Source organism: Corythoichthys intestinalis, chromosome 4 (genome assembly GCF_030265065.1).
Source record: "Corythoichthys intestinalis isolate RoL2023-P3 chromosome 4, ASM3026506v1, whole genome shotgun sequence".
In the NCBI taxonomy this organism is placed as follows: domain Eukaryota; kingdom Metazoa; phylum Chordata; class Actinopteri; order Syngnathiformes; family Syngnathidae; genus Corythoichthys; species Corythoichthys intestinalis.
This window is the reverse complement of record NC_080398.1, coordinates 5497874-5522219: the sequence shown is the minus strand read 5'-3', so window position 1 is coordinate 5522219 and position 24346 is coordinate 5497874. Positions and strand designations below refer to the sequence as shown.

The 24346-nt window shown below is 41.1% G+C and overlaps 1 protein-coding gene across 2 annotated transcripts in view; it reads left to right on the top strand.

Moving 5' to 3' along the window:
* Positions 1-22728, top strand: part of smarcc1a (SWI/SNF related, matrix associated, actin dependent regulator of chromatin, subfamily c, member 1a) — a 64943-nt gene extending 42215 nt beyond the window's left edge. For both annotated transcript variants that reach the window (XM_057833901.1, XM_057833900.1), the window contains exons 22-28: positions 9306-9361; positions 13427-13583; positions 13655-13830; positions 15156-15290; positions 18097-18403; positions 18483-18608; positions 21834-22728. In XM_057833901.1, the coding sequence (XP_057689884.1) occupies positions 9306-9361; positions 13427-13583; positions 13655-13830; positions 15156-15290; positions 18097-18403; positions 18483-18608; positions 21834-21916 (1040 nt within the window). In that variant the 3' untranslated portion in view covers positions 21917-22728. The remainder of the gene's footprint in view (positions 1-9305; positions 9362-13426; positions 13584-13654; positions 13831-15155; positions 15291-18096; positions 18404-18482; positions 18609-21833) is intronic.
* Positions 22729-24346: the final 1618 nt, after the last annotated feature.

The window sequence follows — 24346 nt, the reverse complement described above, 5'->3', positions numbered from 1 at the left end:
GTGAGGGCAGTCGTCGTGACGATCCCAAGCCGAAAATGGCACTTCTCGGGCGGCGACGTGAGAACCGGACAAGACAGTGGGTCGCTGCGTGAGTGAGTCCGGTCGGAAAACGGCTTTCGAAAACGGCGGTGGCACACTGCTCTTCATATCTGTTTTCTGTGTGTGCTGAGTGCTCTTCCTTAGTTCAAAAATACTGCGCGCACTCTGAAAATGAGAGCGCCACTGCCACCTACTGAGTGGATGTGCAAGTACACTTTATTCCAGTACGGCAAAAAAAAACACAAAAAAAACACATAAAACATGTTCCCCGAGGTCACATGCGCCCCCCCTGGCATTGCTCTGCGCCCCCCCCCCCCAGGGGGGCCGCCCCACTATTTGAGAAGTACTGCATTAGTTCGAATAATCGAGTAATCGGATAAGAAACATAAAAAAATATATTACCTGAGCTGAGCCTCAAACGGTATAATAAATAAATAAATGAGGATCTATGTGCAACAAATGAACAGTTGGCTAACTTACATAGCAAAAGTCCGCTAGTTTAAATGCTATAAACTTTTTTTTTTTTTTACAGTGCTCCTAACAAATTGTTCAGACACATATTACCACAAAATAGGCTAAATATACCTATAAACTAACTTACAAATGCATTTTTTAAAAAAAGCAACAAAAAAAAAAAAAAACATTAGCTCAAACAAAAACTTAGCTTATGTTGGTCTTAACAGGGAGCACCTGGATTCAGCCATGTGAAATGAGGCAGACTTGAAGGCAGTGTATCCACCCAAATCAATAAAAAAACCACTCTCAAAATAAAACATTACAGCGCCACTTAAATTAAACGAATACTCGAAGCAGCAACATTTAATTCGAATCTTTTTTTCTAATCAAATACTCGAGTTAATCTGTTAATCGTTGCAGCACTACATTGCTTTATTTGTGACTTCAGATTATTGACACAACGTATACACCACGTGTCAATTTGAATAGCAACTAGTAGTACAGCGTAACCACATTTTACCACAAATGCAAAAAAAAAAAAAAAACTTCCAATATACGACCCACCACTCATAATTATAAAACAAAGGAAGAATATACCGTAAATTCCGGACTATAAGCCGCTACTTTTTTCCCTCCCTCAGTATCCTGCAGTTTATAGTCCAGCGCGGCTTATTTGTTGATTTATTTGGGTTAATAGGTGACACTTTGTTTGAGAGTTGCGTCATAAGACTGTGATAATTATAACACTATCAAGGGCATTAATGAATGCTTATGACAGATGTCATTGTCATTCGGCAAACTATGTCACTAACTCCATTTATGTCCAGCTCGGATCTTTTAAATCTATTCAAAAGTGAGATAATTTGCCAATGACACAAAATGACATCTGTCATAAGGATTCATTAATGCTAATGGCAGTGTCATGTCATAATTATGATAGTCTCATGGCACGACTGTCAAATGAAATATTACCAAATACCATAACTAGCAATTAATGAAACAACTGGAACAGCAACTGAAGAAATAATTGGCACATAACATGAATTTTGATTGTTATTTGTTAATTGTTATCTGTAGCGCTGCAAGGCATGCTAGGAGGCATATTGGAGAAGCAACAGTGTTGACGGCAGGTGGCAGCAAAGGTTGACTGTCTCTCCAAGGGAGCAGTAATGTCCAAATGAAGCTTCTTGAAGCAATGGTGGTTCATTTGGTCTTATGACCGTCATAATTATGACATGACACTGTCATGGGCATTACTGAATGCTTATGACAGATGTCATTAAGTGTCATCTGGCAAACTATGTCACGATCTCCATTTATGTTCAGCTCGGATCTTTTACATCCATTCAAAAGTGAGATAATTTGCCGGATAACCCTAAATGACATCTGTCATAAGCATTCATTAATTGTCATAACAGTGTCATGTCATAATTATGATTGTCTAATGACAATTTTATGGGGCCACTTTCGAATAAAGAGTTACCAAATGCCATCTCTAGCAGTAAATGAAACTGAAACAGTAACTGAAGAAATAATTTTACAGAGAACATGAATTTTTATTGTTATTTACATCTGTAGTGCTGCAATGCATGCTAGGAGGCATGTTGGATGACAACAGTGTTGACAGCAGGTGGAGCAGTGATGGGGAAATTAAGCTTCTCGAAACAATGAAGCGTTTCAGCCTATTGGTTCAAAGCTTCATGGTGGTCCATTTGGTTTTATGACAGTCCTACGGTGCCGCTGTCAAATAAAGTGTTACCCGTTACTATCTTTTGGTGTAAATATTCCATAATACAGTGAGGAGTGCTGCGGCTTATAGTCCAGTGCGGCTTATCTGTGAACAAATGCTGTTTTTGTGACAAATTTGGTGGGTGCGGCTTATAGTCCAAAAATTATGGTAACTTATAAAGCACAAACAACATGGTGTGATGGCAAGAACTGCAATGGTATGGTAGCTGCAGACAGAAAGTGCTGGAACTTTTGAAAACTAAATGCCAGCAGGAGGCGTCAAAACAGCAGAAACACTGGCAGGCAGTGAGTAGACCTCATGGCACTGCCATATGCAGGCATGAAAATCTCTCACCTTTCGGCAAAATTCGCCGTTTTGAAGTCAAAAAGGATGACCTACGTGAATCGTGTAGATCCGAGGAGAAAACTTTTAAGGCGGGTGGGGGGGTTCGGGTGTAGGCATGTGCCGGTTACCTTCACGGTTTACCATGCTATGAAAACGTGGCGGTTACAAAACCACTAAAATTTTCCGTCATACAGTAGTACGTATTCGTTATTTTTCATGTGTCGAAAATGCAGCCAGAAGTGGCTTGGCGCGGCAGCACTTACCCCTTCCTCTGTTTGATGGTGCGAGTGTAAGTGACGCTATTCCAGCAAACCCAAAAAGAAACACTCCAAACGCAAGGCGTAAATTCTTCAATTTATTGATCTCTCAAATCGTGGTAACTGAAATATACCAAATGAATACATTTAAAACGTTGTACAATCGTATTTTTCCACATGTGAGTCGCTTCAACAGTTTAGCTTCATGAAAAAGTTCGCCAAAAACAAAACACACATTTTCCTTTCAAATTCAATACACAAAGTTACTAAAAACTCACAAAGACGAATGATAGGCAAGGCTTAGTTAGGAGATCAACTTCATTGAGGTTAATCACAGCCGCTGAGAGAGAATCAAGTTTGTATGTGGGGAAAGATCGCTAATTGCGACAGATGATCTTGTCCTAAGAACAAATTCACGTTCGCTGGACGAGGTGAGGTCTCACTCCCAATTTTTTTTTTTTTTTAGATGAATGCATTCGCCAGCATATTGAATTTGGTGAGTAATGGTTTGAATCGTTTTCATATTTTGCGGTATGACAAAGTTACTGCCGTTTGTCGCAGCTTGCGTTGAACACTGCCAGAGCGTCCGGTGAAAAAATAGCTCTCGTTAAGGTAGCGTCAAGCTTGTGTATTTAACGGTAATATAAAAGCAGTGTTGTCAGTAACGCGTTATGTGAGTAATGCGTAACTGTAATCTGATTACTTTCTTTCAGTAAAGAACAATCTAACACGTTCATTTTTCTAAATCAGTAATCTGAGTAAAATTACTTTCCTTGATGCCTGTGCGTTACTATTTTGTTATTGCCCCATAATGTATGTAGAATGAAGAATACTGTAGTCATGGGAGTGACATCCCATGTCACATTTTCTAATCAAGGATGGAAAAAAAAAGGGTCACGTGTGTTACCATGATGCGTGAGCCGTAAGCACTGGGAGTTTGCGGCCAAAACAACACAGCCTTGCTTCCCCTCCAGGATGCAATGAAATAGGCAGGAGATATACTACAAACGGCTGCATTTGCACACTGGAAACACAGCCATTACGTCACATTTTTGTCCAGTAAAGATGACAAAAATATCTCCGTGCGCTGCGAACTTTGCGCTGGCTCAAAAAGACTGTCGACCGCTATAAGCATCCAATTCAAGCACCACTTGGAATTACAGCACAACAGGTAACACGAAAGCCAGGACTTTTTGATACTGCTCGTGCTCAATCCTCGGTTCAAGCTCAGTTGTTGTTGAAGGTTTTGAAAGCTTAGGTTTAAAGAAATTCTAAATATCCATCTTGCCTCCTCAGCTGTAGTTTTGGCTAAGCAATGCAAACGGCTGTCTCTAAGGTGCTATCGTCACATGATCTGTTCGAAAAATAATTTGGACCCATTATGAAATAGTTTGAAGGATTCTTGTTCATTTCATTCATTTTTGTTGTTCATTTTATTGCTCTAAAACTTTTATAGACAACATTTTAATGGCCATATTCAATGGTCTTTATTTTAAAGGGGAAGCTGAATTTTTTACATTAGGCTTAATCTTTGAGTTAGCCGGGGTTTAATTAGTCATTGGAGTTGATTTGAACAAATTCTGTGCAGTTTGCCAGTTATTTGTCAGTTTCAGGGGTCCGGAGTGGCTAAGCTAGTGCGAGTCAATGGTGGTTGAAATCAACTCCTTCAACTAATTAAACCCCCGTTAACTCGAATATTAAGCCTTATGTGAAAAATTAAAATGGTCAAATTCGCCACATGTAGGACGTTTCGCCGACAGAGGACATTTTGGCAGAACGCCGGAACATATTTCCTCCACACCTTTCTCACCTTTTTAGCCCCTGACCCATTTTCATGCCTGCATATGCATATGGGCCAAAACCGATAATGAAAAGTCGATGTTATCGGATATCATTTTAAGTTTTTATCAGCTCCCTGATAATATTGGACAACCCACAAAATAATTGTAAATAAACTAAAAAATTTGAAAATAAATATATAAAAAGATTAAAAATAAATAAATAAATAAAAATAGGGACAAAAAATTCTCGCTGGCTCAAAAAGGATTTGGGCAACGTCGAGATCGGCAATGTCTCTCCTAAAACGAGTAACTAATTTGATAATAAATTTTCTTGCCTTTGACGGCAGACGTCCAATCCATTCTGACTGGTAGGGCTGGCAGAAATCGTTCCTTCATTGAAAACTTTTCATAAATTGGCATCTGTACGTTCAAGGGTACAACCACTAGATGGAGGCAGATTGTAGCAAAGCGTTGTAGTGTTTTCACATTCCGCCACGTTAACCAGTGGATTAAAACTACAGAGCAGATGGGGTAAGGGAGTGCGTACAGTGGGGGAGGGGCGGGAGAAAAGTGGGTCATCGCACATCATGTTTTTCTTCCACTGCCATCATCATCATATGTTATTCTCCATGAAATCTCACTTAGGATGTTGTGCTCTCTGCCGTCAGCATGTTTTTTTCCGGATTAAACCCCACATGGGATCAATGCGCTTTCACCGTTTTGATGCACTCTGAACGTCTTAAATTATTTTCATGTAAGGTATACTGTATGGGGGAAAAAATTGGTATTCAACATTTTTCCTAGAAAGATTTTTTTTTTAAATTTTCCTCTATTTAAAATGTAGGAGAATAGCAAAAGTTACTTTCTGGAAATGATACAGCTTTTTAAATATGAAGCAGTATATTTTTAATTTATTTTTTTTCCCCCTACCAAAAGATAGTTTCTAAAGAGGGGGGATTGGGGTTAGGATAAACCGTATTTCATATTGTTATTGTTTTATTATTCATATTTTTATTTTACTTTTATTACTTCTCAATACTGTGGGTCAAACCAATCTACTGTAATTTTCGGACTAAAAGGCGCACCTGCCTATAACCGCAACCCATCAAATGTGACACGAAAACGGCATTTGATTCATAGATTAGCCGCACTGGACTATAAACCGCAGCTGTCTTCACTGTATTATGTGATATTTACAACAAAAGATATTAACCGGTACAACTATGTTTGACAGCGGCATCAGAAGACTGTCATAAGACTAAATGAACCACCATGAATCTTTGAACCATCTGGCTGTAATGCTTCATTTGGCCGTCACTGCTCCCAATGCTGCCACCTGCTGTCAACACCGTTGGCGTCCAACACGCCTGCTAACATGCATTGCAGCGGTACAGATTTGAATAACAATTTAAAATTCATGATCTGTGCAGTGTTTCCCCTAGGATTTTTTTAAGCTGCGGTGGTGGGCTGCATCGGAGTCTGAATGCCTCACCATGTCATGCCACGGCAACATTGCATCATATTATGACTTTGCTTTTTTTTTTTTTTTGTACTTGTAATGTTATTTGGTAACACTTTATTTGACAGTGGCGGAATAAGCCTGTCATAAGACCATCCATAATTATGTCATGACACTGCCATGAGCATTAATGAATGCATATGACATGTCATTTTGTCATCCGGCAAATTATCTCACATTTGAATGGATGTAGAGCAGGGGTGTCCAAACTTTTTGCAAAGGGGGCCAGATTTGGTGTGGCAAAAATTTGGGGGGCCGACCTTGGGTGACGGCCTTATTGTAGAATATATTTAAGCAACTTTTAGCAAGCCATTCTGTGTGTCACATTTGCTTTATAATTTTTTTCTAAATTAATAATTTCAACAATCTCGCAACTAGCCTTTGTGGCGTTCTCTTTTGACTCTCGGGATCTTGCGAAATACTGTTGCAGTGAAATTAAACTAGCTTCAAGTTGCTTCAATTTTTCGCTGCGTATCTTCCCTGTAATCTTGTTGTACATGTTAGCGTGTCTTGTTTGGTAAAATCGCCTCACATTGAACTCTTTCGCACTAGAAAACCCAGCAGAGGCCGACTCGGCCTTTCTCAAGACAAATACTCCTAATATTCCCAAGCAATGGCCGATTTGGCCTCTCCTCCGGAAAACCGAGAGGTGGCCAAAATGACCCAAGTGCTTTTGAATTAGCAAGTCGTTGTCCGACAGACAGCAACCATTCATGTGTAAATGCAACCACTAGACATAAATTGTGGTAGTATGTGGAAGAGAAACACACCAAAGTTGCATTTTTCATGTGATTCTTTGTGTCAGTTCAAGTGAAGTTACATTTATTTATAGAGTTTTACACTTTTTACACATTTTTTAACTCACTTCTCCTATACTCCACGCACAAAAAAACAGAAAAAAATGGCCCAAACGTGTACATTGTTTTGAAAAAAAAAGTGTTTTAGAACTGCAATTTAAATGTAAAGCAGGAGTTGTGTCTATAGTTTAGAGGGACTGAATCAGGGGCATGGATCATGGATTTAAAATACACATTTGGGCCATTTTTTCCTGTTTTTGTGTGTGGAGTATAGGAGAAGTGACTTAAAAAGTTGTTTAAAAAAAAAAAAGGGTAAAACTCCATAAGTAAATATTGCTTGACTTGGACTAACACAAACTATCACATGAATGGTTCAACCGTGGTGTGTTCCCCTCCGTTTGAGCCGTATACCAACACAGTCTAGTTATTAAGTCTGTGTGTGGGGGGCCGGATGAAATTTGACCACGGGCCGCACTTTGGACATGTCTGATGTAGAGAAAGATTCAAGCTGGACACGGAGTTAGTGACCATAATGTCATTAATGCCAATGATAGTGTCATGTCATAATTATGACAGTCTTATGAAAAGTAAGTCAAAGTGTTGCCTAACTAGAGGTGCGCGAAATTTCCGATTCTTAGATTATTCGTGCCGTGGAAGATTCGAGAATGATTCACAAACATCCAAATTCAGATTATTGAAATATGTCAAGTAAAGCGGAAGTAAAACAAACTGAGCGCGCCGCGCGTCTTCGGGCGCAATGAGGAACTGAGCGAGAGTAGCTAAACATCATGCTTGTCATTACCCGTCCCCTTGGGTAATGCCAATGCTCAACTCACGGCTCAAGCTCAGCTCATGCCGCGAGATTAAAAAAACAACAACATACCTGACTGCTGCCGAAAGCTGCTACAAAGTACGTCCACAATACATAATGTTAAGGTAGATATCTTATTTATATAGGACTAGATGTAACATAGACTCGGTGGCGAAAGCAGCACATGTAGAGAAAGCTAGATGCGGGCGTTAGTAAACGGCCGCCATCTTAAAACAGTAGACGTCCCTGCAAGGCTGTTGTAGCGAACCTTCCAAGCGAACCTAATTAAAATATTGTCTTGAATCTATCTTTAAAATTGTTTTAAAACTTTCACATGTCGAAAGTAGACAAAAGGGTAATTATGGAATAACAGGAGCAATTTTAACAACTTTAACGGTTGATTGACAACATTAAATTAATTGAATGTAGTTTAAAGCTGCTGATACAGAATGGGGATTTGAGTATATTATTTATTGTTTTTAACTGTTAACTTGATACTGAAATAGTCGTTTATTTAAGCCTGCGAGGCTTAAATATAAATAAATCAAATAGGCCGCAGGATTCAAAATGAGGGGAAAAAGTAGCGGTTTATAGACCAAAAATTACGATAATCTGGAAATACAGTGCCCTCCATAATTACTGGCACCCCTGGTTAAGATGTGTTTTTTTGCTTCTAATAATTTTTTTTATTCAAATAATATGGGACCTTAATGGAAAAAAAGGGAAAATCCAACCTTCAATACAAGTGCATTTATTCAGTGGGGAAAAAATCCCACATAAAGAAAAAAATTATTTGACATCAAATAATGTGTGTCGCAATTATTAGCACCGCTGGTGTTATACTTTGTTCAACCCCCATTTGCCAACAAAACAAGGTCTGGGGACCGAGATGGCCATGGGAGGAGCTTGATTTTGTGTCTGGTGAACCATTTCTGTGTAGATTTGGCCATATGTTTAGGGTCATTGTCTTGCTGAAAAACCCAGTGACGACCCATCTTCAGCTTTCGGGCAGAGGGCAACAGATTTTGATTTAAAATGTCAACAGCCCCACAGCATCACTGACCCACCCCCATACTTCACAGTGGGTATGAGGTGCTTTTCAGCATGCGCCTCTTTCGTGGCACGCCAGACCCACTTAGTGTTTGTTGCCAAAAAGCTCAATCTTGGTTTCACACAAAAATACACACGGTCCCAGGCTTCAGAGGGCAACAGATTGAAGCCAGTTGAAGCCTAGGACCGTGTGTATTTTTTTGTCATATATACAGTGGGGAGAACAAGTATTTGATACACTGCCAATGGGAAAACCCATTGGCAGTGTATCAAATGTAAAAACTGTATATAAATATATATAATTTTTTTGTAACATCTAGCAAATATAGAAAGAAAAAACATTTTTTTAAATACACACCGTTTTTCCCATAAATATAAAAACAACTACACATTGGACAATTTGTCTATAGATTTTCTCAATGAACTTATTAACATTTTTTTCCTTGAAAAAAATGAACGCATTCAACTTTTGTCAATTCATGTAAACACATGGTATAAATATCAATGCGTCTGTTTTGCAGAGGCCACAGAAGGTGACAAGACTGAGACGGACACGGACTCACAACAGGGGGACAAGGTGAGGACATAACATATCTATTGACCTCCTATCCTACCATCTAATACTTTTTGTAGTTGTGCTGCAACGATTAATCGATTGACATGAGTACCGTATTGGCCCGAATATAAGACGACCCCCTCTTTTTCAAGACTCAAGTTTTGAAAAAAGACTTTTTGAATACCAAATTCATTTTTATACAGAAAACAATTACAGTACATCTGAAACAAATGATTATAACAATCTATTTGAGAGAAAAAGCATTTTATTGTGCCTTATTCAAATCTTAATATCTGAACATTTAAATATGTAAACTAAAGTGAAATCACCTTCGTAAATGAATGGCTTCTGGTTTTTGAAATGTAAATAAACCAATCTCTTGTGATAAAACAACAAAATTGCAATAACTGCATTAACCATCAAAGTGAAGTCTAACTGTAACTGTAGTCTTGAAACAAATCTGAATAAGGAAAAACATTGCAAAAACAGGGTACCCGCGGGTTATTAAAAGTATTAAAAAAGCATTGAATTTAGTTTTCCATTATTATAGGTATTAAAAGTATTAAATTAGCTGTTGTAAGTCTGGAATTTTTTCACCGTGGTCTTAATTTTCAAGAATCTCAGTGCAATCTAAATTATATCCGAGACGAAGTTTTTTTTTGTTTTTTTTAAATCCATAACGAAGATGACGCATAGAATTTTTACGATGTACTGCACTACAAATCAAAATGCAACTCGTGCGTGCCAAACCACCACAGCAGGCAAAATGGAGAATCCATCCACCTCTGCATCGGGAATGCGTCCGTTTGTTGGTGGAACGAAAACCCTGCAGGTTGAACACCAAAACAGACCGCCATTCATATACTTCAAATGAGTCCGTTGGTGATCTGTTTCGGATATTACGTCATTTTTGGTCGGCATCGGCTGTCACAATGTTGGCCATATTGCGTTTTGTTCCAGAGGGAACGTTCCCGATGTCTTAACTGTCTTTTGTAATGAATTTTCAGTTGGCAGAAAAAAAGTGCACATTTTCTTAATGTTTAAATAGTCTACATATTTTTATGACCATTATAAATGCATTTAAACCATGAAATAACGCTGGAAAAGTTTGTTAAACATAATGTTGCTCAAATCGTGTTTTTTTTCCGGAGGGAGCATTCCCGTCTTCGTAACTGCAGCCAATTTAAGCTCATCAAGACTTGAAGATAGAGGTAAAATCGGGCCTAAAAAGTCCAGCCCGACCAGAACTGGTCCGCGGGTATTAAAGCCCGACCCGCGTTTTGTGTGATAGCATTTGTGACGATGTCTGCATAAAAGCCTGTCTTTTATAACAAATTCTCAGTTGGCAGGAAAAAAAACGCACATTTTCTTAATGTCTAAATAGACTACATATTTTTATGATCATTATAAATTTATTTACACACCAAAATAATCCTGGAAATGTTTGTTAAATATAAATAAACAGATGCGGTTTTGCGGATTCGCAGAGGGGAAGATTAAAAAGGGCGTATAGGCACGCTCTGGCTCTGCAATTACCATACAGTGCATTCTTTTTTTTAATCCAAGTTATTTATTTTATAACAAGTATTCCATAGTTTATCATTCATACACCGTTAATATATAGTTATTTCAAAAAGTTAGCGAGAAAGAACCCTGGCCCAGCCCGACGTAATAATTGACATTTTAATTTTGGTCATGTTTTCAATTTAATTTAGCCGTTTCCAGCTTGCTGTGTTTATAATTGCGATGTTTGTTTACCGCTTTTCCTCTTACTGCGAAGAGGGAGTAAGTTACATCGGCCGTCGCCATGATATTTAAGTCATCAGCCATCTGCTGTGACCCGGGAATTTAACGCCTGCTTTCACGCACACTGCTTCCCATGTCAGTCGACACGGGAAATTGTTTTCACACACAACTGCTGCACAGTTTATGAGTCATGCGAAGGCAGTGGACCTGCTTAAACATTTCGGTTTGCCTTTCGAATGAATGTGAATTTCGCCGTTTTAACTCGAGAGTTAGCCATGTTCACTTGGGTCTTGGCAGGTGCACTAGCGGCTAGCCTGTTACAGAAGAAGGCTGGTCTGAGTCCTGTCCTCCTCCTCCTTTGGTCCATAATTATTGTGTGCGTGTGTGTGTTTAAAAAAATTCTGACAGACTTTATAATGTTACTTTAAAGTGCCTGTGACACGAAAAAGCATGTTTATTTCATAATGCACGCGGTATTTTATGCTCCTGAATGATATGGACCGCTTGGATGTGTGTGGAAGCGATCGCTATATTTATTTAGTTTTTTGAATCCCACGCCAGGAAAATGAGTGACTTCCGGCTTCGGTCTTGCATTAAGGAGGAGGGCGCTGTGACGTGTACGGTAGAAGACGTCCTCTTCACGCTACAGTGTACTGTTTTGTATGAGGACGAAGGATTCAGCTGATTTTGCGGATTAATACGTTTATTTTTCGCATCACGCCAGCCAAACGGCTGCGGAAAAATCATTCTGTATGAGGGAGAGGCGTATGCGCCTTTTTGTAGTTTCAAAAGGTTCCCATTCACCGTGGATATTTACTGTGGGACCATTGGACTTACGATGAAGTGAGTAAACATCTTGTTTTGTATTATGTCAAATACGAATACAGCGATTACAAAGTAAACACTACAAACTTCCTTTAAATGAAGGACTACTTACGTTTGATCATTGATAGGCATGTAAAAAGCTCTCCTAATGCATTAGCAGCAGCACGTTAGCTGCGTTAGCTCCAGCCACCCTCCTCCGGGGAACGAACTGTAAATTGCTCTCCGCCGGGCGGTTTGCCGATCCGCTAAGACATTCGACAACCGGGTCGTCATGTCAAATAATCCAGGATAGCTATGTGTGATTTTCCGCTTTGAAGACTTTGAAACATCACTCGGTTCGGGTTAGCATGTCGGCTAGCTGTCACGCCTTCTGGTTTGTTTACATTCTCCGAAGCCGGGGAAGAGAAATGACATATGTCCGATTTAGGTGTCATAAAATATCGTTCGGGAGGTGCGACAGTAAAGGTGAAGTCGACGTTTTGACCATTATGGAGTCATTTTGCCATGTCGTCCTGAATAAATGCATTTTTATTATTTCATATTCCATTCAGCACAAGACTGTTATTTGTCATGACCATGCCATTTATTTAGCAGTTGGGGAAAATACTTGGATAAAAAGAGTATCCTGTAAAAATATTAAAGTAAAGAGACAGAAACAATGACATTTTGCCGCTCTCTTCGTCGCGTTTTCCTCGTTGTGAATAGTTCCCCCTCAACGGGCTGACTGGTCATTCTCAAGCCATTTATATAGCTATTGGGGAAAAATACTTGGATAAAAAGAATATCCTGTAAAAATATTGGAGTAGAGAGACTGAAACAATGACATTTTGCGGCTTTCTTCGTCGCGTTTTCCTCGTTCTGAATAATTTCCACTCAATGGGCTGAATAGTAAAATCGATGAGTCAAGTCTACCGCTGACGTCATCCACCTGTTGGGGACGCTAAAGCCCTATAATGGTAGGCGTGGCTAACCAGCAGATTAAAAGACTAATTTCTCGTCATCTGTGCTTTGCTAAATTGTTGTATATAGTCGAATCGTCTCAAAATGATTCTAATTCACATAATAATGACATTTTAGACTTTTCTTTTCGTGTCATATGCTCTTTAAATGTGTTTTAATTGTATCTTCAATATATGTGCATTCTTTTGTCAAACACACTTAATAATTGAGGTTAAATTTGATGTTCAGTGCTTTTTTTATTTAATATGATTCAATATCATCTAAATAATGGGTGCGAGAAAAGTATTACTTTTCAGTTGAAATGGCATTAAAAAAGGTCAAGTCTTGAATTTAGATTTATCAATCCTGGGGGGACCCTGTCTAATTACTGGGGCAGCCCTCACATTACACACAAACGGGACTGCTCATAGCTGCCAGCAAAAATCGATTATCAAATTTGTTGGCAACCACATTATTAATCGATTAGTTGTTGCAGCCTTAATAGTATGTGTTGTAAAAGAAGTGATATCGCATATCCTTCACTCGTTTGATAGACCACAAAATGTCTACCCCCAGGCCGAGTCCAAGGACGAGGCGGAGAAGCCCAGCGAGTCCGCCGATAAAATCGACAAAATGGAGCCTCTCGACAAGGTCAAGAAGGAGGCCGGCGATCCGGCGGAACGAGACGACGATGAGGGCGAAGAAGGGCACGAACCCAAAGCCACTCCTGCCGGTAGGTGGTCATCGTCGTCTTGAAGAAAAATCATCGATGGCGACTAACTACCTTTTCCCCTCTCCTACCAGAAAAAGACGAAGACGAAGCCATGGAGACGTCCTCCACCGAACAGGAGAAGGAGAAGGACGAGAAAGCCGCCACGGAGGAAGGAGAGGAGAAGAAGAAGGTGGAGCACGACATCGGAGAAGGAAATATCGCCACGGCGGCCGCCGCCGCCTTAGCATCCGCTGCCACCAAAGCCAAGGTGATAACATATCTTGAAGCTGTCGTAATGTGTTGGAAATGAAATTTAGGAATCTTTGGCGTGAGGTCAATCAGATATTTATCAAGATACATGGATTGAGATTGGATACAAAAACGTTATCGTTCAAGCCAAAAAGTGTGGGTTACGATTTTCAGTTTGGAAGCAATACGATATAGGAAAACAAAACTAGTTCCTCCTTGCTATACAATAGTACGACACAATGTTTTGATTTCATTAAGCCTGAATTTACATTTTGCAATTTGTAGATAAAAAAACATTCTGCCGATACAAAAGTAACAAACAATAGAAATAATTATTTTTTTTTAAAATGAACGATAGAGAATTAACTGAAAAGTACAACAAAAAATGGGAAAATCCTAAATAGCTGTTGCCATTAATTTGCATCACATCAAATTATACCTATTATTTTTATTTTTAAATATCATTAATGTATTAATATTACCATGTTTTTTTTTTTCTCCGCTTGATTGAAAACAAGTATATGATTGTCATCTTGTTAAAAAGAAAAGTACATAAAAAGTAGAAATTTTCAATAAGTGTAAATTTAAAAAAAGGATTAAAAATTAAAATGGATGAGAAATTAAAGTAAAAAAAGAAAAGCATTTTAATAAAAACAATAATTAAGCGAAATATTAAAGAATATAAAGGGGAATTTATTGGAAAATCCTCCCGTTTAATAAAAAATAGTTTTTTAATTAATGTTCTGTATTTACTTTTTTGTTTTTACAATTCTTTAAAAAAAAATTTGATTTAGTCTTTTCAATTTAATTTTCTATTTTTTTTTTTTTTAATTTGATGTATGAATATTCATGTTATTAATTTTCTCCACTTGTACTCCATGTACTTGAATGCAAAAACAAGTATAAGATTCTTAAATCTTAATTTAAAAAAAAAATGGCCTAAAGGGGTAATAAAACATATATTATGAAAATTTAACAAGTAGACCATGTTCATAAGTGTAAATTAAAAAATTAGATTAAAAATTAAAATGAAAGAAAATTTGAAAATAAAAGTAAAAAAATAAATATTTAAGGGGAATATTAAAGAATATAAAGGGGAATTTATCAGTAAATCCTCCCAAAAAATGAATAAATTGATATATATTTATTTGTTATACATTTACTATTTTTTTAAATTTATTAATCTTTACTAATTTTTTTTTTAAGTATTCCTTTCTGTACTATTAAGTCTTTGTCTCCCATTGACGACTACTAGCGACCAAACTCATTTCCATTCACATGTGATTGGGTGAATCGTTTTTTTGCCACAAGAGTTTCTAAATGTTGCACGTGTTTTCCTGTCAGCACCTGGCCGCCGTCGAGGAGAGGAAGATCAAGTCTTTAGTGGCTCTCTTGGTGGAGACGCAGATGAAGAAGTTGGAGATCAAGCTAAGGCACTTTGAAGAACTTGAAACCATCATGGACCGAGAGAAGGAGGCGGTTAGTCTTGTCACATATTGTGTGGTTGCTTTGCAAAGCAACTCGTGTCTATTAACCCATTTTTACCGTTCCAAATTTAAAACAGTTACTAAATGTTCTATCTATTTTGTCAAAAAAAGAGCCATTTATTCTAATGGCAAAACATTGACATTTGTGTATTTTGGCCTAATAAACATTATTTGTAATAACTCCAAAACCCGAGCAATACAAAAAAAAATTTTTTTTAAGGGGACAAACGTTTGATATCTCGATTCTTGGCATGAGCTTATCGATAACCTTTTCAGATGTAAAGTATCACGATAAAGCTCATTATCTACACACTCCCAACACTTATGTTCAAAACAACACGCATTTTAACAATAAAGCACTTGACACAAAACAACTGTTCAAACGTCCATCAACCGTATTTTTCGGACTATAAGCCGCTACTTTTTTCACCTCATTTTGAATCCTGAGTCTTGTAGTCCAATGCTGCTTAGTTGTTGATTTATTTGTGTTAATAGTAGGGGTGTCAAACGATTAAAATTTTTAATCGAGTTAATTACAGCTTAAAAATTAATTAATCATAATTAATCACAATTGATCGCAATTCAAACCATCTATAAAATATGCCATATTTTCTGTAAATTATTGTTGGAATGGAAAGATAAGACACAAGATGGATATATACATTCAACATATGGTACATATGTACTGTATTGCTTTATTATAACAAATCAACAAGATGGCATTACCAGTATTAACATTCTCTTAAAGCGATCCATGGATAGAAAAACTTGTAGTTCTTAAAAGATAAATGTTAGTACACGTTATAGAAATTTTATATTAAAACCCCTCTTAATGTTTTCATTTTATTAAAATCTGTAAAATTTTAATCTTTATTAAAATCTGTAAAATTGAGACGTCAAATCATCTTTGCGCGGTGATTTCAAACGAGTTTCCAATCCGTTTGAAGTGGGAGGGACTTGGTTGTCTTTTAAAAAACATTTTTTTTTTTTTAAGGGTTTTATATTATATAAAAATATGTATGTATCAAAAAATACATACAGTATGACACGAATAACGGTTATAGTTTAAAATATATATATATTAGGGCTGTCTAACGATTCAAATTTTTAATAGAGTTAATTACAGCTTAAAAACTAATTAATCATAATCGCAATTCAAACCATCTATAAAATATGTCATATTTTTCTGTATATTATTGTTGGAATGGAAATATAAGACACAAGACGGATATATACATTCAACATACGGTACATAGGTACAGTATTTGTTTATTACAATAATAAATCAACAAGATGCCATTAACATTATTAACATTTTGTTAAAGCGATCCATGGATAGAAAGACGAAGTTCTTAAAAGATAAATGTTAGTACAAGTTACAGAAATTTTATATTAAAACCCCTCTTAATGTTTTTGTTTTATTAAAATTTGTAAAAAAAATTCAATCAAAAAGATAACTAGTAGCTCGCCATTGTTGATGTCATTACACCATGCTCACTCCCCAAAACCATTAAATCATTTGGACCCAAGCGCCAGCAGAGAGCGCTAAGCAACAAAAAACAGGTAACAAGTAACAAGCGGACATGACACTGCTGTCATTTTAATCCGAGCGGGGCATGTGCCGCTTAATTACCGCCCGTTAACACGATAATTTTGATAGCCCTATGGTTAATATATTTTGGTTTAAATATCCCATAACACAGTGAGGACAGCTGCGGGTTATAGTCCACTCTAGTGCGACTTATCTATGAAAAAATGCGGTTTTTGTGTCAAATTTGGTGGGTGGTGGGTTGTAACGCGTGGCAGGGCGTGATGAGAGCATGAAAATTAAAAAAGGGAGCAGACTTCCACTTATGCACTTTTAATACACAAAAAATAAATAAATAGCTCAACCACTCGTCACTCAAAGGTGCAACAGACCACGCACACATGATCACACTTGACTCCCTAAAAATTAGGTAGGAACTGAAGAAGAGAGTGAACATAAAGAGGCGCCACCATGTGGTGGATGTCCTGAGGAACAAAGAGGATCACAAAAGTTGCGCCTTATAGTCCGAAAATTACGGTAGTCTGACCAATATGTAAATTTTGTATCTTAAATTAGCCTTATTTGCCGGATAAAAGTCCGCTAGCTGAAATGCTACAAATGGTAACTATTGCTATTCTCATAGCAAATCGCTCACACGTAACTCCGCAAACTGTAGCTGTAAACTTAATTACAAATGCATTCACAAACATATATTAGCTGAAACAACTTACAGCCGTAGTTGGGCCAAATCAGAGCGCAGCTCTCCTTTATCCATGTCAGACCAGAGTCTGCTCCTCAGTCATAAGGCGACAGTCCAGCCAGACTTGACACTGCCACCAGAGGGCAGTGTGTCCGCCATCATTAAACAAAATACGATACGTTTGTTAGACTTTTTGGATAGTTATTTTGGGATAGTTAAAGAGTTAATTCAGGCTTGCGCGGAAATTCGGTTTACGTCGTCAGCGTAGGAACGGAATTTGTTCGTAACCCGGGGACTGCCTGTATCTTCTAAATTGTTGTAGCACAAACAAAACACAAGCACGAAGCACAAATACAACTTTTTAACCATTTTTAGCTGGTTTAGATGAAAATTTGTTGCCCTCAGATTGACCTACAAAAGAATTGAAACGTGTGTATTTCACAAATTGCACAAACAAACAAAATTTTTACAGCAGAAACGATTGACATCATTTTTATATAGATTTGCATTGTATGGAGGGGCCAACGTCACAGAGGCATTTCCTAGTTTTTGTTGTCGTTATTATTGTAGTTGGAGCTGCAGCGTCAGCAGCTGTTGACAGAACGCCAGGCATTCCACATGGAGCAGCTCAAGTACGCCGAGATGAAAGCCCGCCAGCAGATGGAGCAGCAGGCGGCCGCCGCTGCCGCCGCCGCCCAAGCACAAGGTCAGCCCGGACCCCACCCGGGACAGCCGGCTATGCACCCCAGCGGGCCGCCTCCGCACCACGGAGCTCCGCTGCCTCACCACGGAGGACCCCCGCCCGGCGCCGCCATGCATCCGGGTTTCCCCCCGATGGGTCACCATCCCATGGTGCCCCACCACCCGGCTCAAACAGGTGACTACGCGCTTCGGTCGCACCTGTGAACTCCATTGGAACGGTCGCAAATGATTATTTTGGGGGTCTTATCGCGCAGCTCCAATGGGACCGGGGCAGCCTCTGCCTGGGCGCATGATGGCCGGACCCCCTGCCGCCGGACCACCGCCTGGTGGGATGCCTCCCATGATGCCCCCGCGCCATCCCGGAGCACCCAACGGCATGTGTGAGTGTTGTGTCCGACCTTCGCTTGATAGATATCTAATCATCTTGTACTTACAAACTAAATTAAAACTATTTCAATGACATTAACACTTGTAGAGGTCCAACTGGGAGGGCTAAAAAAACAAAGCCCTCCCAGTTGAAACGGACTGGATGTCAGTCACTGTCAATTGCAGCGATTAAGTTGATGCGGAAATAAATGAAACCTTAACTACAACATTGTAGGGAGGCAGGTCGATTACTCTATCAACTAGTTAGTTCGAATAATCGAGTCATCGGATTAGGAACATTTAACGTGTTGCAGAGCATATTTTAGGGATGTAAAACAAAGGCTTTCTACGATAGCACTTTCAAAAGAGCATTCAAGTTTTTCTTCAAACTATGCCGAATTGCACTATAAAAACATAAGCTCATACAAAAACTTAACCTATTTTGGTTTTAACAGGGAGCAGCTGGATTCAGCCATGTTAGATGACCGTAGCGCAAACAAAAACTTACCTTATGTTGGTTTTAACAGGGAGCAGCTGGATTTAGCCACGTTAGATGACCGTTGACTAAATGATTGGCAGGTTGGTGCAAACACCGTAATATTGATGCTGGATTTACGTGTTGTTGGAGTAAGCCAAAAAAACGATTCTCAATTACCTGGTGTGTAAAAGTCCCAAACAGCCACTTAACTTGTGATGTATCGTTAGAGCATTAAAAAAGGCTATTCTTCCATTTGTATCAACCCTGTTTATATCCCACATTACTGACTTTACAACACATAAGAACGATTTTTCAACTTGAGAACTCAGATCTTTCGACGCACATAAACTCAGGATATCTCGTGAAGGTGCTTCGCGAAAGTATTAACTTAGATGCCTATCGCAGCCAAATTTACATGCATAAATTATTATATTATGGAGCCATGTGCGGATTGTGCATATGGATTGAATAGCGTAGTATTGACCACATTAAACATTTTTTAGTTTTTTTAAAAAATGCAATCGCATTTTTTAGATTAGTTTTTCAACCTTTTTAGAGCCATGGCACACTTTTTTCATTAAAAAAGACAAACCATGGCACTCCACCATCAAAAAAATGTAGAAATGGTTGTCAACTGTTTTAACAATAGCTATCTGCTAACTGGACACCGCTAGCTGGCTGACCACTGCCGCTAGCTCACCATCGCTGCTAGCTGGCTTGGCCGCCGCTAGCCGGACACCGCTGGCTGGCCACCAATAGCCAGCTGGCCACCGCCGCCAGCTAGCTGACTGCCGCTGCTAGCCGCTGCCTGCTGGCCGTCACTAGATGGACACCACTAGCTAGCTGACCGTCGCTTCTAGCTGGACACCACTAGCTAGCCAACTGCTGTTGCTAGCCGGCTGACGGCCGCCACTAGCCGGACACCGCTAGCTTGCTGACGGCCGCCGCTAGCCGGACACCGCTAGCTTGCTGACGGCCGCCGCTAGCCGGACACCGCTAGCCGGCTGACGGCCGCCGCTAGCCGGACACCGCTAGCCGGCTGACGGCCGCCGCTAGCCGGACACCGCTAGCCGGCTGACGGCCGCCGCTAGCCGGACACCGCTAGCCGGCTGACGGCCGCCCTTAGGCGGACACCGCTAGCCGGCTGACGGCCGCCGCATCCGGACACCCCTAGCCGGCTGACGGCCGCCGCTAGCCGGACACCCCTAGCCGGCTGACGGCCGCCGCTAGCCGGACACCGCTAGCCGGCTGACGGCCGCCGCTAGCCGGACAGCGCTAGCCGGCTGACGGCCGCCGCTAGCCGGACAGCGCTAGACGGCTGACGGCCGCCGCTAGCCGGACAGCGCTAGACGGCTGACGGCCGCCGCTAGCCGGCCGCCGCTAGCCGGCTGACGGCCGCCGCTAGCCGGCCGCCGCTAGCCGGCTGACGGCCGCCGCTAGCCGGACACCGCTAGCCGGCTGACGGTCGCCGCTAGCCGGACAGCGCTAGCCGGCTGACGGCCGCCGCTAGCCGGACAGCGCTAGCCGGCTGACGGCCGCCGCTAGCCGGACAGCGCTAGCCGGCTGACGGCCGCCGCTACCTGGACAGCGCTAGCCGGCTGACGGCCGCCGCTACCTGGACAGCGCTAGCCGGCTGACGGCCGCCGCTAGCTGGACACCGCTAGCCGGCTGACGGCCGCCGCTAGCTGGACACCGCTAGCCGGCTGACGGCCGTCGCTAGCTAGCTGATCGCAGCTGCTAGCCAGCTGGCTGCTGCCACTAGCTGCTGCTAGCTGGCTGGCCGCTAGCTGGATGCTGCTGTCTGGCCACCACTAGCCAGCTGGTCGCCGCTAGCTGGTCACCACTAGCTGGCTGATGACCGCTGCTAGCTGACCGCTGCCGCCGCTAGCTGACCGCTGCCGCCGCTAGCTGGTCACCACTAGATAGCTGACGGTCGCTGCTAGCTGGCTGACGACCGCTGCTAGCTGACCGCTGCCGCTTGCTGGCTTGGCTGCTGCTAGCCGGCCGCCGCTAGCTAGACACCGCTAGCTAGCTGACCGCTGCTGCTACCTAGCTGGCAGCTGCTGCTAGCTGGCCGCTAGTCAGCCGCTGCTAGCTGGACACCGCTAGTTAGCAGACCGCTGCCGCTAGCTGGACCCCGCTGGCTTGGTTGCCGCTGGCCGGCTGCCGCTCCTAGCTAACTGACCACTGCCACTAGCTGGACGCTGCTAGCTAGACACCGCTAGCTGGCTGACGGCTGCCGCTGCTGTCACATGGCTTGGCTGCTGGTAGCCGGATGCCGCTGGCTTGGCCGCCACTGGCTGGGCACCGTTGCTAGCTGGCTGGCCTCTGCCGCAAGCCGGCTGCCGCTAAGTGGACACTGCTAGCTGGCCGCCGCTAGCTAGTATGTCGCCGCTAGCTAGCTGCCTGCCCGCCGCTGCTAGTTCCACTCTAACCTTACGCAGCACTAAACAGAGTAATAAGTTACCTATTGACACCTTCTAACAAGGGAGAGTAGTGCATGCTCACCGACCATTGCACCAACATTTTGACATCAATTAGGTGAAAGTGGATGATTTCCAAGGCACACCAGACACAAGGCCACGGCAGAGTAGTGTGCCGCAGCACAGTGGTTGAAAAACACTGCTGTAGATTATGCTATATAGACTTAAAACTCCACATAATTTCTTACTTTTTTATTGGTGAAATTTATATTTGGGCATGTGCCCCAGTGAAATATGTCCCATGATCACACACATATTTTTTTTTTCTTCATCTTCAGACCCCGGACCTGCACCCGCCCAGCCCGACGTGGTGCCCCCGCTCCCTCCAGCACCCTCTGTTGGCCGCGCAGCAGACAACTGAGATGCAGAAACATACTTGCAGCCTCTTTCTATCAGCCTTTGCTTCTCGTCAAAACTACCACTTAACAAAACATCTGGTCGGACACACACACACACACACATACCTACACACTCAGGGCTACGTTTAACGACGGCACACCTAAAAACATTTCTAAACACTGTTTCCGCTAAGTCTGGCCTGACAGAGGCTGCGGGCAAACACTGTAAAAAGTGTCCACCTCAGAACTTACACTGAATGTGCGCTTGCGTCGAGGTACGTATCAAATTTATACGATAGATATGCGAGTGAATGCCATTTTGAGCCTAACGCGGCGGCCATTTTGAGCCCGTTTCCCCCTCAAACGACACACAAACAAAACTGAGGATACCGCGACTGTGACGTCTCGCTAGCACCTAAATCCCGCCTCCTTCCTACCTACCGCTGCCTACCTCGCTAGCCTCGCCCCCCTCCCGCGTTTCCAACCCTCACGCGTGTAGGTTGAACTAAAAAAGTGAGTTTTGTGCGGTCGACACACTCAAAATGTTTTGCGCTACCTCTTCTAGAGCCTTCTCTCCTAGAACCTTTAGCGTCCTGCTACCTCTATGTCCCCGATTTCTTTTTTTAGGTTAAAACGAACGCCACGTCCGTCGCGGGCTGTTTGTTCCGTCACTGTCGCGTACACCATCTTTAAAAGGCTACTGTTGGTATTTTTAGGAGGGTTTTTTTGTTGTTGTTGTTTTGTGTAGTACTTTGTAGCATTTCCTTTGATTTTTGTACCCGGTTCGTCGGAGACGCGGACCGACGCGCTGGCCAATAAAATGTTTTTCTACAAATTTTATTCTCGGCGTGTTTTTGAATGTTTTGGGTGGCGGGTTTGGGATTCGCTACGAGCGTTTTTTTGGTGCGTGTTGGTTTTAGGTTGATATGCCTGATTTTACATTGAATAAATATACTTCAAAAAGCGTTGGGGAATAAATCAGTCCTGTGAAATCATTTTTAAAAATGTATGTAGACAGTATTTAGAAAATTGAAAAAAATCATAAGTTAAAATCCAGGAAGATTTAAAAAAAAAAAAAAAAAGAAAGAAAAAAAAGAAAAAAGGAAAAAAAATCCAAATTTAAGGGGTATATGATATGTTCTTGAATTGTTTCCCAAAATGTACCGGAACTGGCTCGGGGATGCCCCAAGTTAAACAGGAAATGACCCATGAAAATCAACTGAAAGTGACCAATGAACAGGAAATGATCAAAAGTGGACGAGAACTGACCCCCCTAATGCTCCAAAATTAGCAGAAAGTGAGCCATAAATGCCTCAAAATTGACAGGAACTAACCCATAAATGCCCAAAATTAACCAATTGACCTATGAACAGGAAATATTAAATATTAAACCCTAATAACATTTTATTCCTAGAGCACTTTTCAAGACACGCAAAGACGCTTCACAAGAAAGATGGGAACACAATAGCTCAACAATGTGTAAAGTTGACGGATGATAGGGGTGATGTGGTGAGTGGTGGGGGTCCGAGTGATGAGGCGTGCTGCTGAGTTAGTGAGGAGCTGCAGTTTCTGGAACTTATTTGAGAGACAGAAGAAGAGTGAGTTACAGTAATTGAGCCAGGAAGTGACTAGACTAGAAAATAGAAATGATTGAAAATGGAAAGGAAGTGACCCCGGAATGCCCCAAAATTGACGAGAAGTGACCTGTATGTCAAGTCCAAATACGAATCCTTAGGTAGACATTTATAATATTACCCAAAATAAGCAGAGAAGGCACTCAATTTAGTTGAAAAGCTTGCAAGGAGAAGGAGGGGAAACTATCCAGCCTCCGCAATTGTTCTAACTAGCTCCTCCTTCACCTCTTTTTATTTGGGATGGTCCTAGCAACATACGGGGGTGTCTTGCCCTAAAAGGGAAAAAGGAGAAGCAAGCTGGCGACACCCCTTGTCTTTGTTTGGTTGTGTGTGTGCATGTCGGTGGAATTATATACATATGTGTCAGCACATTTCAGCAAAGCGGCCTCTACTGCCCTTGACCAGGCAAGAGGCTTCTTCAAGACAAAACATTCTTTCTTTGTGAACAATAATAATAACCAAAAGCATTTCTTCATTGCAGGCAGCAATTGATTAGAGCAAATATATATTAACATAATAATGATCTCATCAAATACATTTCATAAAGCAATAGGATTTGGCAACAATATGATTTCTTAAATGTCCCAGACAGTTTGGTTTCTCATTGTCTGTGGCTTGTCTTGATGTTGACCTGTGGAACCTGGGCCGGTTTAAGCCAGTCAGAATGGCAAGGCAGTTTTATCAAGAGCTAAACATATCTATAGTCATCAATCACTAAAATTTCTCTTACCGCAATCAATCATGGAACATACTATTATAGCAATCAATATTTTTTATTGTGAGCCTTCATTGGTAAAAGCAAATATTTAATAACCATGT